Source organism: Daktulosphaira vitifoliae, unplaced genomic scaffold (genome assembly GCF_025091365.1).
Source record: "Daktulosphaira vitifoliae isolate Bord-2020 unplaced genomic scaffold, ASM2509136v1 Scaffold_2, whole genome shotgun sequence".
NCBI lineage: Eukaryota > Metazoa > Arthropoda > Insecta > Hemiptera > Phylloxeridae > Daktulosphaira > Daktulosphaira vitifoliae.
This window is the reverse complement of record NW_026099573.1, coordinates 31,924,668-31,940,668: the sequence shown is the minus strand read 5'-3', so window position 1 is coordinate 31,940,668 and position 16,001 is coordinate 31,924,668. Positions and strand designations below refer to the sequence as shown.

The following is a 16,001-nucleotide window of genomic DNA, read 5'->3' as shown; positions in this document are numbered from 1 at the left end:
TAGCATACAATTTTTATGCTATTATTATAAATAACATGGCAAATATAAATATATAAACATTATTGGTTAGTTAAGAATGATTATTTAAAACATTTTTATTTTTCCACAATACAGTCTGATCGGTTTATTGTAAACCACTCCATTATTACTCTTAAAATAAATACAATATTGGAAAAACAATTATTGATCTGTTTTAGTTACATATAATCTTTGATTTATCAGCTAATAATTACTTCTTAGAATCATCTCTAATATCATCAACTAATAGGGATGTCTACTTTATAGTTTTTAATGGTAAGATACATATTTAACTAGCTTATAAAATAGGAAATAATATATTTAGGAAAATAATTGGTCGATAATAACTTTTGGACCAGAATTTCACAAGTTATTAAAAATGTTAAATATTGACTGGGGTGAGAAATGGGAGCTGCTATTTTTATCACTAGTAATTCCTTGGTCGTACTTTTTGACCCGCCTAGGTATAAAAATGAGAATAATACCCTAAGTACTAGTTCAATATATCTGTTACCATTAAAAAATATAAAGTTGACACCCCTTAAAGTTATAAAGGATGATTCTAAAAAGTAATTATTAGCTGATAATTTAAGAATTATATATAACTAAAAGAAGTAAAAAATTGTTTTTCCAACATGGTATTTATTTTGACAGTAATCGAGTAGTTAATGATAAACCGATCATCTGTATGTTAGAACTAAAAGTATGGTAGTGGGTTTTTTTTTAGTTATTTTTAGATATATTCAGCTATTATACTTATGACAAATGAAAATAAAAATCGATATAAAAGGTCAGTTACGCGTAGAAAAGTTGTAGTTCAAGTTAAGTATCTACGAATAATAAACATGACAACTGAGAATTTTTTTAGTCCAGCAAATATGATTACCTCCTAATATAAATTATTGCCGAATTCGTTGCTGGGGTAGGAATAGTTCAAGGTTGTTAAATATTAAACTAAAAATTCTTCTTTTAACAATAAATATTGATTTCTAGGACAGTTTCCTAAATATACATTATTATTATATACTATTCTAGCACACAACTACAACTAGATAGAACTGCAAACGCATGATTATAAAAATCAAATTTTTTCTTTTTATTAAAGTAATCAAGTATGGATTAAATTAAATCCTCAAGAATTAGCTTAATTTCCGAAACCATTGCATATAGAATCAAATTCCACCTTTAAAATTATAGTTAAATAATGTTACTTAAGGGCAAAACGTATTTGATAATAAGTAGAGCTTGGATTTATAAATGTATAGTATAAGTTTGTATTAATTAGCTTGAAAACTTAATAACGATTTCTAACGGGATCAATGACATTGCCAGAATTTTAAAATAAAAAAAATCTTCAAAATTCCATATTTTTGACCTTTTTTTTTTGCTCATCACTTCATTTCATATGGCTCTCAATTGAGAGATCACTCACTCTCTGAGTACGTTACTGAATAAGGTTTTAGTATGAGATTAGCTGGTTACTATAATATAGTAGCGAAGGAATATATCAATATATATAATATTTTTATTTATTTTAGATCTAACTAATAATACAACATTTTAATACATAAAGTGGGTATAAAATGCAGGTGCAGTACAAGTGCACCAGCACGAGCTGTATCCCCATCACTATATACTTACTTTATGTATCACTGGCGTAATTATGAGGGAAAATCGGTGTCACATCCTCCTTATGACAAAAATAACTACAAGATACTACTTTTTTTCGTTAGAAGAGTATGATGAAAATGTTTATTTTATATATCCCAATGTTGGAAAATTTCCTCTTTAAACGGAACACGTTCCGTTCCTCGTTCATTTCCTAAAATAGAAACTCGTTCCAGATCCTCGTTTTTTTTTTAAAGAACTTATTCCAGATCCCGTTCTTCTAGAAAAAGAACTCTTTCTTTTATATTCCTTTTTGTTAAAGAAATATTTAAAAACTTGCTATTATTATAATACTAATATTATAACCATAGTTTAAAATTTAAGTATAAGATATATTTTAGTTATCATATGTATAGGCACAATTTAGACAAAATGTTTAAAGGATCTAACTTATTTCTTACCTCCTTAATTTTTTTTGTTACATAAATTAACATATAATTTAAAAAAAAATTTATGGGGGAGCTGTGACAGAATTAAGGAGATTAAGTCCGCTCTGAACTTCCTAAATTATGCCTAAGATCCTGTGCTTAAAAGATATTCAATGTAAATGTAATAATTTATTTAAAATCATTAAAAACGTTATTAATATCATAGTACATAAAAATTATATAATATTGATAACATAATGGAGACAATATAGATATATAGTTAGGGTTATCAGATTTCAATGCAAGAAATATTTTTAATAGTCGACGTAAAACTACATTTTTAATTATAACACCTCGAAACAAAGAAAATAGTTTTAGAAATACTTAAATTAAAAGGAACTGTACATTTTGTTCGTTTCAATAAAAATGAATTTGTTCACGTTTTTAGTTCCCTAATTTTTAAAAGAATTTCCTAGCTTCGTTTTTACAAAAACAACTTGTTCCAGGAATCTGTTCTATTCAGGACTAATTCCTTCCAAAAACTAGTACATCCAGCCCCAAGAAGACACCTAAGTATGCCAATGATCCAAATATTTATACATTAGGACTCGTTCTGTGACTATGCTTCTTATTTAAACATCAAAATCGCTTAGACACGTTAGTACAGGAGTACCTGGTAAAGACGAATCTTTAAATTAACCTTAAATCTAGTTCACCCCTTCAAATACAAAATATGTGTTTTTATAAGTATTAGAGTATGAATTTTCCAAAAATATCTATTTTAGTAATATACATTAAGGTATATTACAAATTAAAAAGATTCCCAGGTATTAATAACATCACCAATCAGGACTAGTGTGACTAAAAAACATTCAACAATTTTTCATTGAAACAATTAATGCTCAAATCATATAAAAGCCCAAAATTATTTAGAGAACTCCACTCTCTAGACAATTGATAGGCTTGCTTCAATAACCAGACAATATCTTTCACTTTTAAAACATTTTCAGTAGAAATAAATAACAAACTTATTTTAAATTAAAACACAAAAATAAAAAACTTGCCTTTTTGCTATAATTTAATGATAAATTATTAAACTTATCTGTTTGCTGTGCCATTAAATCATGTTGTTTCTGCCATATAATATTTCACTAAAAAGTAAATTTTCAAAAAAGTAGGGTAATCAAGTTGTGCCATCAGGTTTTACAATTATAATCAGGGCTGGTGGAAACTAATGCACTCGCTTGATTATGTCCTGCATTTAAAAATCCCCCACCAGCAAAGATGAAAAGCAAAAAAAAAAAGGAGGGATTTATATGTTGATATGCAAATAAAAAAATGTTTCAATAATTAAGGTATCAAATTTAATCTGAATTCATTATCAAAAAAATCTATTCAGTAGTAATTAGAGAAAATTAAAGATGATAAATTAAAGCGAACAAGGAAGGGCTTGACAATTCCTTTTTATAAAAACTATTGAATAATTATAATTCATACGTTTGTATAAAAAATTATTCAATAAAATAAAGAGTTAAAAATTATGGTAGTTAAATAGCAAATAATTATTTTATTTTATTTCTTGTACTCTTTTATAGTAATATATTTTTTTTTATCTTGAAGAAAAGTTTATTTATAACCTATGATTCAGCAAGACACTTGTGTCTGGAAAACAAACCATATTTTTTTTATTTTAAGCGATATTTACTCCAAATAATAGTATTGATAAAAATTATTTTTATATAATGTATTTTAAGTTATCATAATGTATTTAAACTTTTAAAGAAAAAAATTTTTTATTTAAAATTAAAATTAAGACTAACATATATATTATTATTAAAGTTAATGTATTTAATACATAAAATTGTAATTTATCAATATATGATAAAAATTAAAAATTTATAATACTACTCAAATATAAATTGAAATAACCAATCATAACTAACTTGAATTTTGCCAACATTTGTATCAAATTAGATGTTTATGATAATTAATTTAATTCTTAAATATAACTGTTCTCATTCTTATTTTAAATACACTACATTATTATAAATATTTGTTACCTTATAATATAAAATAAAATATGATTAGATTATTAATAGATTAAATTCATTAATATTTTAAATTATATTACTATTCAAGTATTTCTTTAAATACAATGAAGAAAAATACACTAGAATGTTTTTAAAAGAAATATAGCATTAAAATTTATAATAAACAGAGCTTCTTTAATATCTCTGAAATTTATATAAAATCTTATTAAAAAATAAAAATTATCCAAAAATTTAAAAAATATTCAACAAAATTGCTCAAATAAGAAATTTTTTTGTTTTTAGCATTATCATTTTATAAATGGTGTCTCAAGTTTATTAGTTATTTTTATCTTTTTCCACTACTGTCTAAAATACTAGATAAATAAGAATATTTTTTTAATTGTGCATAATTTGTGTTTAACTTCCCATTACTTATCTCTAACCATAGTATAATTCAAAATACTATTCCAACTTATTTTTGTTAGCAATTACTAATTTCAATAATTTAAATTTTAAAGTATTATAATAGATATGCAAGTACTTTTAACTTTATTAAAATTATATTATATTATAATTATTAAAATAAGCAATTACGTAACAGTTTAAATATGACTGAAACTTTTAAATATACTTTCTACTTGTTAAACTTAAAATAATTTTTTTGTGTCATTAAAACAAAAAAATATTGTCTATCTTATTATTATAATTATGTTAATTTGTTTAAATCATACTAGAATTGAGCATAACATTTAAAATAACAAATATTTTTAATAAATATACACAAATATTAATATATAACTTCCACTCATTTTATTTAAAATGTTCAAATGAAAACATAAAATTCAAAGACAAAATATAAAAACACTATTTTGAAAAATTATACATTCAATAAATATTAATAAATGGGCTTTTTCATTTTTATTGATATTTTATAATAATTTATATATTAATAATAAAAATGTAAAATTTAATGAATTTTTTAAGAAAATCTTCACCAAATGTTATCTAAAATACAGATTTACTTTTTATAAAAATTTAAATTATTCAACAGGTTTCTGTTGATGTTGATAACCTGTTGAATATAAATAAACAAATTTGTTATTAATAATTTTAAGGCATATATTATTGACAACCTAAAAATAAATAATTAATTATCATATTAAAGTCCCCCATTTATGATTAAGTATATAATGGCTTCTAGGATTATTATTAAGGATCTATTATATAATCTTTAAAATGTTATTATGATACATATAAGTATATATATTATTTTAACATAACATGAAAACAAACGAAACAGAATTCATAACTGTTGTTTTCCTTGTTCAAGTAAAAAATCTAAAAATGTATCTTTAAGTTACATAGGCATAATTCAAGTTGTAACTACACATCACTGACAAGTTCAAGGTTAAAATTATTAGACTAAGTCACTATTGTCACTCAAATCTCAAGTACATTGTTCGGAACAGCCGCAGACAACAATGCATAAATAAATTTATTATAAAAAGAATTACCTGTGTTGTCGTCCAAATTACAAAGTTCATAGGCACACGTAAGACACCAATGCATATTCCATTTTTGTGCTCGTAGTGACCGACGTTATCACTCAAATAAAATTATACATTTTGAAGTGTCCGTCCATCATCTGATTTGCAATTTTATGATAAAATATTTTTTCTATAGAACCGTAAAGATTTATTTAATATTTCGTTAATTTACTGAATACAACATAGTTGATCATGCGAAAAACATAGGCGAACGCAAAAACATCACCGTATCAATAGAACGCTCGATCGTAATCACTACACAAATACCGAATTGTGTATGTTAAATTCATTTTATTTTTTTATCCGCGCAGTGTTGCGGCAACCACGGCGACAAATAACCAGTTGCTCGAAACTTTGGACACAACAGATACAGCACATACGATTCATATACGCTGTGAACATACGCGGTAGAGGGGGAACACAAACGTGTATGGCTTATAGTACAGCCTATAGTAACTTAATGGTGTAATATTAGAAATAACAAATATTATGTACACAAATTTTTATTGTTGTACTCATAAATTGCCAAACAATATCGGAGTACGTGCAAGTACGATACCGAAGCGGTTCAAACGTAGCGACGGACAAAACGAAAAAAAAATGTATTGTTATTATTTTGATGGTGCTTTTAATATGTCTGTAGTCAACTTTTTCCAGATTTTCCGACGAACACACGTCTAAACTAATATTCAAACGTTAACCTACTGATTGTGCGCGTGAGGTATCGCCGGCACATGATGGCAGTGGGTCGGTAAATTAAGGGGCGCGCTTGCGCTTCCCTTATCGTATCAGACTAGATTCTTAAAACACCGTTATCATCAACAGCTGCTTGATACTATGCAATATAAATGATAAAACGATTTAATTCATTACACAACAATTATTTGAGCAGTTCGTCACTTCTACCGTAACTAATATATTTTTACTGCATATTAGTTTTCTTTGACACTATACTACTAATATCTTTAAGTAATCGCTTCCATTGTCAACAATAAAGTTGTTATTCTAACAACAAACTTAATTAGTTTATCAAACGGTAAGTGCAAGTGACTAGGGCGTAATATTTTTTTACCACATACCTTTTTGGAAAGCTTTTGTGTACCGTACCCTTTATTCACTACTTTGAAATAAGGTTTTAGTATTCAATCAACAATAGTTTTTCTACCCGACTACGATTTTTTCAGTATAAATTTGAATGAAATTTTTATTTAGGTTCTACATTTATATCTAGAATGATTACTAGTAGTTAACATATATATATTAATATCCATAAAGTTATTTCACAATAGAGTTATAACCAGGGCTGTGAATTACATGCATTTATACATTTTGTTTGAAGGGTTCCAAGTCAATAATTAAAAATTCGTTCTGGCTTATGGTGTGTTCAGAATAACCTAACAAAATTTTAAATGTATATATTTCTCAGTCCTTATAATTTATAACTGTGTGTATAATTCAGGGGCAACAAATACTTAAACATAATCAATCTTAATTTTTTGTAGAAATATTTGGTGTTAACAACACAATACTTTCTTGTTTAATTTAATATTATATACTATTATTGTATAATAGTTTTCCTATAAATCCTAAGGTAATAGGTGATATTTCCACTGTGACTAGTCCAATTTAATAAACCTAATCATTCAGGTACAGCAATAACACCTTTAGCAGCTCCTGTGAACACACTTATAAAATGTTTAGTTTTATTTAAACAGACTAATATTTTAAATTATAGTATTTATTTTGATATTACCTTTATTCTCATACTTCCAAGTTATATAATACAGAAATCAAATAAAAAATATATAGTACTATTAAAACAATTAAATGAAACTTGTAAGTATATTGATAATTTGTCACTTCACTCATTTGATTTAATATTACACTATTTGTCATAAAAAATATTAAATTAGGCCTAGCAACTAATTTTTAATTAAAACTAAAACTAAGCCAATTTAAATTCTAAATTAAATTAAAAAAAAAATCACTGTAAAAACAAAACAAAAAATTATAAGTAACATATAGTGACGATTATTTTTAAAATAAAGGACTAGATTAGTGAAATAAAGTTACTATGAAAGCTTTTTTTAAAAATTAAAAATTAATATTTATTCTTTATTATTGTTTTATTTATGTGGGAGATCATGTCAAGTAGAAGTTTAGGATAAGGGTGGCTGACTCCAAGTAGTTGGGATTAAGACGAGGTAAAAGAAGAAGAAAATTATTGTTCTATTTATATGTTAATGTCCTTTAAAAAGCTATAAAGCTTTAAAGCTGAGACAGAAAAAACTACATACCTTAGCGCAGCAAAATCAAACCTGGTACCTAAGCGGGAAGCATTATCAGCTGTGCTTTATTACAAATGTAAAATAAATACTACAATAAACATAGTGAGAAAAGGTATATTTTTAATGAGTATGAATACAATATTTTAATGGTATAAAACTTTTCAAAGCTTAGATGTAAAACATTTAAGAAATGTTAAATTTTATTATAAGGTAATAATAAATTTATAAAAAAACTACTTTTAGAATGCTATCTTATTAATATAGATTCTAATGAAATGATCAATATTATGCAAAATAAATATGAAATATAATTATAATTTTGTCAAATATAAAAAATTTATTATTTTTATTTTAGAAAAAATGGCATCATGGTTATTTGGAATTTCTAAGTTAAAAACTGAAAATGTTGAGACATGTGAAACTCAAAGGAACCATTCTTCAGTTACAGCTCCTGAAATCAACCCACAAATCCAAAATTCAACTACTTGGCCAAATATTTTGCCATATGATTTAAAATCAACCAATTCTCCAACTGATTTTAAAGCAAATGATTTAACTTCTGAAAGCATTAAAATATATAACATGCTTGATAATATTCCTTTTATAATGCCTAAAGAAATCAATGCATGTTCTAGTAGCTTAAATTATAATTTGGAAAGTATTCGAAATTGTTTAATATCTGTTAAAGAATTTCTAGAATCAGATGCTAATAATTATGATTTTTCTAATGATAGACATTTGGTAAGTGATCTTACATCATTATATGTTTCATGAACAAGAACCTCTAGTCTGCACTTTTGTATATAAAACACTTTACTTTGTTAAAACAATCATTGTTATTTATACTTCGACATTTTACTTGTTATTATACTTCTCTGTAATATATTGATTTTTAAAAACTTTTTGTTTTTTTGCTGAAATTTTTTTTAGCATTCAAATATGCCAGAAAATGCAATTAATTGTTATGAGTCACCTAGCAGTAACCAATTAAAAAATAACATTCGGTGGATGCCAAGTAATTTTCCTATCACGTTTCTTAGAGGAAAGGAAAACTAAAGAGAAATTGTTACTTTAATATTCTGATAAGACACATTTTAATGTTAAAATAAATTTACTCAATAAATAATCATGTTTTGCAAATATTTTAAAAAGGCTGTCTCAAATAAGTGAAATAAGCAATAGTAGCAACATTTATAACTACTATAATTAAATTTGGTAAGATATATTTAGATACTTATTATGAGACCTTATTTTCTTAATAAACCTATAATAATAAAACAAATTCATAAAATATTGGTTATTATAAATGTTCTTACTTTATTATAAATTAATGATATATTACTTAATTCTGTCTTGATAAAGGTCGAAGTGTTAAATGAGCATACATATTATATAAGACATTGACAGCTAAAAGCTTGAGAAACTTTTTGTTTAATTTGTTTTCAATTATAGGTATGAAAACTATTTTATACATTTAATTAAATATAATAATGTATGTCTATTTTTATTTTACTAAATTATTAGCAAAAGTTTATGTAGTTGAACTTAACCATGTATTTATACAGATTTAAATAAGTTTAGAAACATCTAATATAAAAGGATAAAAATCTATTCCTATAAAAAGATTTATTTTAATTTTATTGTTAAAGTTACATGTTGGGTCTTAGTATACATACACAGTGCATTTATGAAAGGGTGTAGTACATTGGGGAAGAAATTTGTTTAACTCCTGAGATTGAATTACACATATAGTATAGAAATATTTTCTAAATCTTAAAATAATTCTAAAATTAAGATTTTTTCAAATTTTTACAAATCAAACTTTGTTCAGAATAAAAACAAAAAAATTAATTTTAAGAAGCTCACAGTATCTATCATATTATTTGAAATACTATTGCTCATTTACTTTTTTTTGAGCCATAAACGTTTTTTTAAATATTCCTTAAGGTTACCGTATATCCTGATCACATTAGTTATATGCAGTATTAGTCTGTTATTCTCCAAAAAGAATAGTGACTATAAATATCAGGTTTATGCACATTTTTCCATTCTCCAGCACAAGCTTTTAAAAGAAGGCATTAAACATGTATGTTAAAAATAAAAAAATGAAAATCATATCATGAGTTTTCAAATATATTAAATACCATTAATACTTATATATATATGAGTGTGTGTGTATGCATAGTTTATGTATGTACATTTTTACAGATTTATACATCTTATTATTTTACAACTGTTATATTACTACATATAATAAATAAAAATAATTGTTTACAAAAAAGCCAATAAATTTGTAATAAATAATATTTTCTTAATATAAATCTTAAAAGAGTTAATAAAACTTAAAAATACACTATCTAATAAATTAGTAACTCAAAACAAACTGGTACAAAAATAAATTGATAAAAATATGATCAAAAAAATGAAGAACGGACACCATGTTTTCAACCATGCATTAATGCTGAAAAAATAAGATAAATAATTAAAAGCAATTTACAGTGAAAATAACACTGACCAACAAATATAAAAAAATTAGTGAGGGGTCATTTATTAGTATTTTGGGGTCACTGCTTCCAAAATAATTTCAGAATTGCCTTATTAACTTTTGTTTTTGGGATAATGCATATTTTTCATTTTTGAAAGCGTGCAAGATTCAACTAGCTAAGCTAGCCTATCCAAGATACTGAGCATTTGTAATAACTATCCAAAATTGAATAATAGTATATAAAAGATACAGACGTAGAGAATAACGATAATTTTACTTGTATTAAATCAAGACTTTTGTTATCTTTATAATTTCAATGGTTGAATGACACCAATTTATTTGATAAAACCCTAAGAATTCATAAGTATAAACTGCACATAACATTTTATTATGTCTGAAGTGTTATTTACTTAGTACTAAGTAAGTTGACAAAAAAGGTGTATATAAAGGAAATTAGCCCCAAGATCTAAAGTGAAACTGAATAGATAATCATTATCGTATATATAAAATTTATTCACTTTGTTAAAAATGCTCAATGATTAATAAACAGTTTATCTTTATTTTTTTAATTTAAATTTGGAGAAAAAATGTTGTTATCTAAGTTTTTTCATGTGTTAGTAATTATGATCTGATTTATCTAATCTTCAATCAATCTGTGCTAAAAATGTATAGAAATAAACTGATATAATAAAATACAATTTAATATATGTAAAATTTAACCAAAAATTTATTGTTGTTTACTTTTATTTTAATATAAAATTAATTAAGGTTGAAAAATTGGATGTTTTAGAATTGTATTAAATTCTCCACGTCTGTATCTTTTATATGATATGCTATTATTCAATTTTGCATAGTTATTACAAATTCTAAGTATCTTGAGTAGGCTAGCTTAGATAGTTAAATCTTGTACGTTTTCAAAAATGAAAAATATGCAATATCCCAAAAACATAAGTTAATAGGAAAATTTTAAGGTTATTTTCGGAATCACCTTAAAACACTAGAAAATGATAAATTGTTTATATTTGTTGGCCAGTGTAATATACAGAGTAATTACTTAAATTTACCTTACAGTATATTCTTAAAAATTTAAAACATAATATAGTTATTTCTTTTTAAAAATTAATAGTATTCTTGGTTCCATAATTTTCAAAAAAAATTTAGCTTATTCGACTTTTGTCCCCTTTAAAATAGTATGAATTAAAGATTCTTAAAGGAAAATATATATGTATAATTAGCTTAAAAAAATAAAATAACCTAACTAAGAAAACGACCACTTGTCAATTTTTTTAAATTTTGGAAGTTAATAATATTTAACTATAATAAATGGAAGTGAAGGGTGGGTTGCTCATTTCTATCTTTAGACATTTATGATACGCACTACTTCTTCCCGTCTAGTAGAAAAGTCCTAATATATTTTAAAATTATTATTGATCAGTTGATTCATAAGTTATTTTCTTATTTTTAAATTAGTTAAACATATAACATATGTTACCAATTAAAAACTTAAGTTGATACTATTTAAAAAAAAAAAGGGTAGGACATTTTTTTTTTTAAATTAAAGGTCATAGGACAAAGACATCTAGGAGTGTGTAAATTGTAGAGGCATGAAGCTCATGAGTCATAGTATGAAGATTTGGGAAAAGGTAATAGACAAAAGAATAAGAGAAGAAACATCAGTAAAAAAGAATCAGTTAGGTTTTTTACCTGGAAAGTCAATAATAAAGCCATTACTTATTTTTTATAGTAATGCATAAAATTATTAAAGAATACAAGGAGAGTTACCATGGTGCATATTGTTCGCTGACAATATAGTGTTAATAGGAGAAAATGGGGATGAAATTATTCAAAAGCTAGATGTGAGGAAATCAGCTCTTGAAGAAAAGGGTTTAAGAATAAGTAGAAGTAAGATAAAGTATATACAGTACGAGTTTGACAAAGGAGAACACAAGGTAGGTGAAATGAGGAGGTCAGTGACAATAGACGAGGACGTGATTGGAGAGGTGGAAAGTTTTAAGTATTAAAAGTCAGTTATGCAAAAGAGCAGTGATATTGACGAGGATGTAAGACACGGTATTAAGTGAAGGTGGTTGAAGTGGAAAGAAGTGTCTAGTGTGTTATGCAATAAAAGAATTCCAATGAAGGTGAAAGGTAAATTCTATAAGATTGTAGTGCTAGGATGTATCGTTCAGAATGTTGGGAGGTTGACAAGAGAAAGAGAAGAGTAAAGAATGAGTGTAGCAGAGATGAGAATACTTTCATGGATGAGTAGAGTGACTAGAGAAGATAGGATAAGGAACGAACATATAAAATGGAGTATAGATGCAACGTCAACATGGATAAGATGAGAGAAACTAGACATAGATGGTTAATCATATTATGAGGAAAAAAAATTTGAAAGCTGCACAAATAGTTATGAAAAGAATGCCAAAGGAAGAAAAGTAAGAGGGAGACCAAAAAATGTAATTAGATGTAATAGACGGTGATATGAGGTCTGCTAGTGTACGCATAGATGATGTGGGAGATAGTGTCAAGTGGAAGTTTAGTGTAAAGCTTTCCAACTCCAATCTATTCGGATAAAGGCAAGGAAAAAGAAGATTATAGAACATAGACACAATATTAATTTCTGAAATCAAAAAATTATAATATGTTTTATATTTTTAAATATATTTTTAAGGCATAGTTAATCAATCACCTTGTACTCTGTAATTATAATTTTTTATTGATAATTAATAAATAATATGTTTATAACATATTAATTAGTTTTTAATAAACTTTTAAGTATAGAAAGAAATTGCCAAAATTTTACTACTTTAAGAATCATAATGATTTGAAACATTTATTATTCATTGTATTTTTATAGGGTAGAAAAATACTGTTTATTTCAATAACACTAAATACAGCATTATATCATTAAGAGAATAACAAATATTACCTGACATATTTTCCAAAAAGAAATATGTAAATAGCTAATTTAACCATGTTCCAATTTTGACTGTTACTATAATTGACCAGTGACAATGCCATACCAACATGTGAATGACAATTATCACACAACAAATTGTGCTAAAAAAATCATTATGATTAATTTATTTAACAAAATTTCATCTTGAAATTAATTTATACTTTTATATTATAAGAAATTTTAATTCAAAACTTCTATTAGACTTCTATTACACCTGCACTATATTTTTATTGTTTCAACAAATCAATCAAAGTTAAACAGATTTTCTCAAATTATTATTCATCATAAAATACTACAAATATATGCAAGTTATGTTGGCATGTATTTAATCTTAATACAGAATTTAAAAAGGTAAAATATAATAGAGATCAAGAGAAATGGTGTTAGTATTGATTCATATCCAACAGTGATTAATATCATTGTTGTAAAAAGCTTTCGATGTATTTGAAACACATTCAAATGTGCTTTTAAATTTAACGAATCTAGCAAAAATTACAAAATTATTTACTCAAGAGATTGATTACTTAAATAGGATAAGTTAGACACAGACATGACTCTTTGAACAATATAGGTGTGATCTAGTAGGACGTCCTATATATTTATAGTCTTAGGTATTTAACAATGGCAATAACACTTTGGTGGAAACACCTATGTTAAGATACCGAATTATTACAATTCGATAGAAGGTGCACACGATAGACCTATAGGTCTGAGTGTATGGGTATTTTGCTCACCTTTATAGCAACTATAACAACTAAAAATATGTGACACTATAAGGTTACCTTCTTATTTCTTCCCTTTCAATATTTTTGGTAATAAAATTTACTAATTTTCTTGTATATGTATGACGTAATGATAAAATTATTGTTGTTATTATCATCGTTATTACAAATAAAATTGTTTTTGTCATCATCAATTTGTCTTTCGGCAAATACTGAATTAGTCAGTTTATTCTGAGCATTTTTTTTTTTTCGTTTTACCATAAAATTTTATTATAATAATTCTATTATTAATTTTATTTAAGTCAATAAATTAATTATTGAGATAAATTAAAATGTTACATATTAAAATTTTAATTATATTAAAATGAATAAAACCTCAAGTTTCTACTGTGGTGAAAACCCACTATCACCTCTTTTTCATTGGCATAATTGTTCCTAGTAATTAAAAAAATATATTACTATAATTGTCTAATTTTTTAATCATCTACAAAGTTGGTGATGTGAGGATTGAAATTATATTGTGTACTCCACCATAGGCTGTTACATTAATACAAAGGTCATTGAGATTCTTTGTAAGATACAATGATAACTATCAATCCTAGATTTTAAATTAGTTATTAATTTGTGAATTGAATGTTTAAACTTTAAGTATTTGCTTGTGTCCATTGCACTATACCCAATTGGTCATAATTATATAAAATAATCTCTGTTCCTTTTTCCTTAGAACACCTTTATAAAAGTTTCTCATTTTTGTCCTTAATTTCTCTTCTTGGGGACATAAGTTAATAATAATTTTCTACCCAAAGTCATGGCTTGAAGTACCACCTTAGTTGTAAGATAGTATGCTGTGTTACGTATCACACTTTCTGAACACTAGATAACCTCGTATTGTCTCAAAAATTTATTATTATTAATATTTACTTTTAAAACGTTTCAAAATTTTAGTTTTAATTTTTATTGTACATTAAATCTCAAGATAAATTCAACATTAACTTTCTACTTTTCAAACATTTGATTAATTATAATTTATATTGTCAATAAATTACCATTCTGTTGAAATATTCTATAGATGCTTCATTAACAGCTCTATCCCAAGCTTTGGCACCACCAGATATGGTTTCAATATTTAACTGCCAATATTTTGTTGGCTGCCCAAAAGCCATGTCATCTTCAGCAACATAAAATGAACCAGAAAAATCACGTATAATGCCAGTTGATGTAGCAATTCCCATATGGCCAATAATTGGGAATATCCAACTAAATACATAAAAAATATAAATTACATTAAACCATCTTCATCAATGAATCATCTCTTATATCCTTTTAAGTAAAAAATATAATATCATGTTAGTATTATACATTCTATATATTTTTTTTTATATCATATAACAAATTGTTCCTTACAAAAAAAAACCATACCTATATACCCAAAAATAGTATATATATGTATTATATATATTTAATTTTAGAAGCCATACCTAATGAATGGTATTGGGGTCCATACAACACAATAAGGATATCTACGATTTTCTTCGTCAATATTCATTTTGATCACTTAACATATATTATTTAGATAAGTGAAGTTAAGGAGTAAAACTAATTTGATTTGAAAAATATAATTAGTAAATATTTACATAACAATCAATAAATTATTTAAATCTTCTTAATTTAACTAAGTAAATTCAATAATTTAAGCTCAATATCTTGTTTAAAAAAAATAAACAAACTTTGATTATAGAATCTTTTATTATCTATTAACAAAATAAAAATGATAAGAGCATAATAACAATCATGATTAAAAATCGCGATAAAAATGAATTATGACATAAAAATCATCAAGCTGTGCCCTTATACCAACGTAACGAATAATTAATCCTATTTGGATTTTTTCTGAAGACACTTATCCGCGTGAA

General features: G+C 25.1%; 3 protein-coding genes across 11 annotated transcripts in view; 1 reads left to right on the top strand and 2 right to left on the bottom strand.

The window, feature by feature from the left end:
- The window catches only part of LOC126899920 (histone deacetylase 4), a 53,819-nt gene extending 47,906 nt beyond the window's left edge, over window positions 1–5,913 (bottom strand). For 6 of the 7 annotated variants that reach the window (XM_050675186.1, XM_050675189.1, XM_050675187.1 and 3 more), the window contains exon 1: window positions 5,599–5,911. The gene's annotated coding sequence lies outside the window, so the exon portion shown is untranslated. Of the gene's footprint in view, window positions 1–5,598 lie in introns of all 7 variants that reach the window. The other variant, XM_050675194.1, reaches the window with a different exon arrangement.
- A 544-nt stretch (window positions 5,914–6,457) lies between these two features.
- On the top strand, window positions 6,458–9,045 carry LOC126899921 (uncharacterized). Of its 3 annotated transcripts, none has more exons than XM_050675197.1 (3): window positions 6,458–6,667; window positions 8,275–8,660; window positions 8,850–9,045. In XM_050675197.1, exons 2-3 carry the CDS (start codon window positions 8,280–8,282, stop codon window positions 8,973–8,975), a joined length of 507 nt encoding a protein of 168 aa, XP_050531154.1. In that variant the 5' UTR covers window positions 6,458–6,667; window positions 8,275–8,279; the 3' UTR covers window positions 8,976–9,045. The 3 variants fall into 3 exon arrangements, with proteins under 3 accessions (XP_050531154.1, XP_050531156.1, XP_050531155.1); XM_050675199.1 differs by lacking the exon at window positions 6,458–6,667 and adding an exon at window positions 6,675–7,835; XM_050675198.1 differs by lacking the exon at window positions 6,458–6,667 and adding an exon at window positions 7,842–8,031.
- Window positions 9,046–10,068: 1,023 nt separating this feature from the next.
- On the bottom strand, window positions 10,069–15,836 carry LOC126899328 (transmembrane protein 222). The gene is made up of 4 exons (XM_050674122.1): window positions 15,567–15,836; window positions 15,135–15,345; window positions 13,337–13,467; window positions 10,069–10,380 (listed from the first exon to the last, which is right to left on the bottom strand). Exons 1-4 carry the CDS (start codon window positions 15,632–15,634, stop codon window positions 10,293–10,295), a joined length of 498 nt encoding a protein of 165 aa, XP_050530079.1. The 5' UTR covers window positions 15,635–15,836; the 3' UTR covers window positions 10,069–10,292.
- Window positions 15,837–16,001: the final 165 nt, after the last annotated feature.

Excerpts from the sequence above, each read along its gene's own strand:
- LOC126899921 (XM_050675197.1), top strand. The coding sequence starts at position 8,280 with ATGGCATCATGGTTATTTGGAATTTCTAAGTTAAAAACTGAAAATGTT. Across the intron at positions 8,661-8,849 it reads TTTCTAATGATAGACATTTG|CATTCAAATATGCCAGAAAA; the intron begins GTAAGTGATCTT and ends AATTTTTTTTAG.
- LOC126899328 (XM_050674122.1), bottom strand. The coding sequence starts at position 15,634 with ATGAATATTGACGAAGAAAATCGTAGATATCCTTATTGTGTTGTATGG. Across the intron at positions 15,346-15,566 it reads ACCCCAATACCATTCATTAG|TTGGATATTCCCAATTATTG; the intron begins GTATGGCTTCTA and ends TTATGTATTTAG. Across the intron at positions 13,468-15,134 it reads TAGAATATTTCAACAGAATG|CACAATTTGTTGTGTGATAA; the intron begins GTAATTTATTGA and ends TGATTTTTTTAG.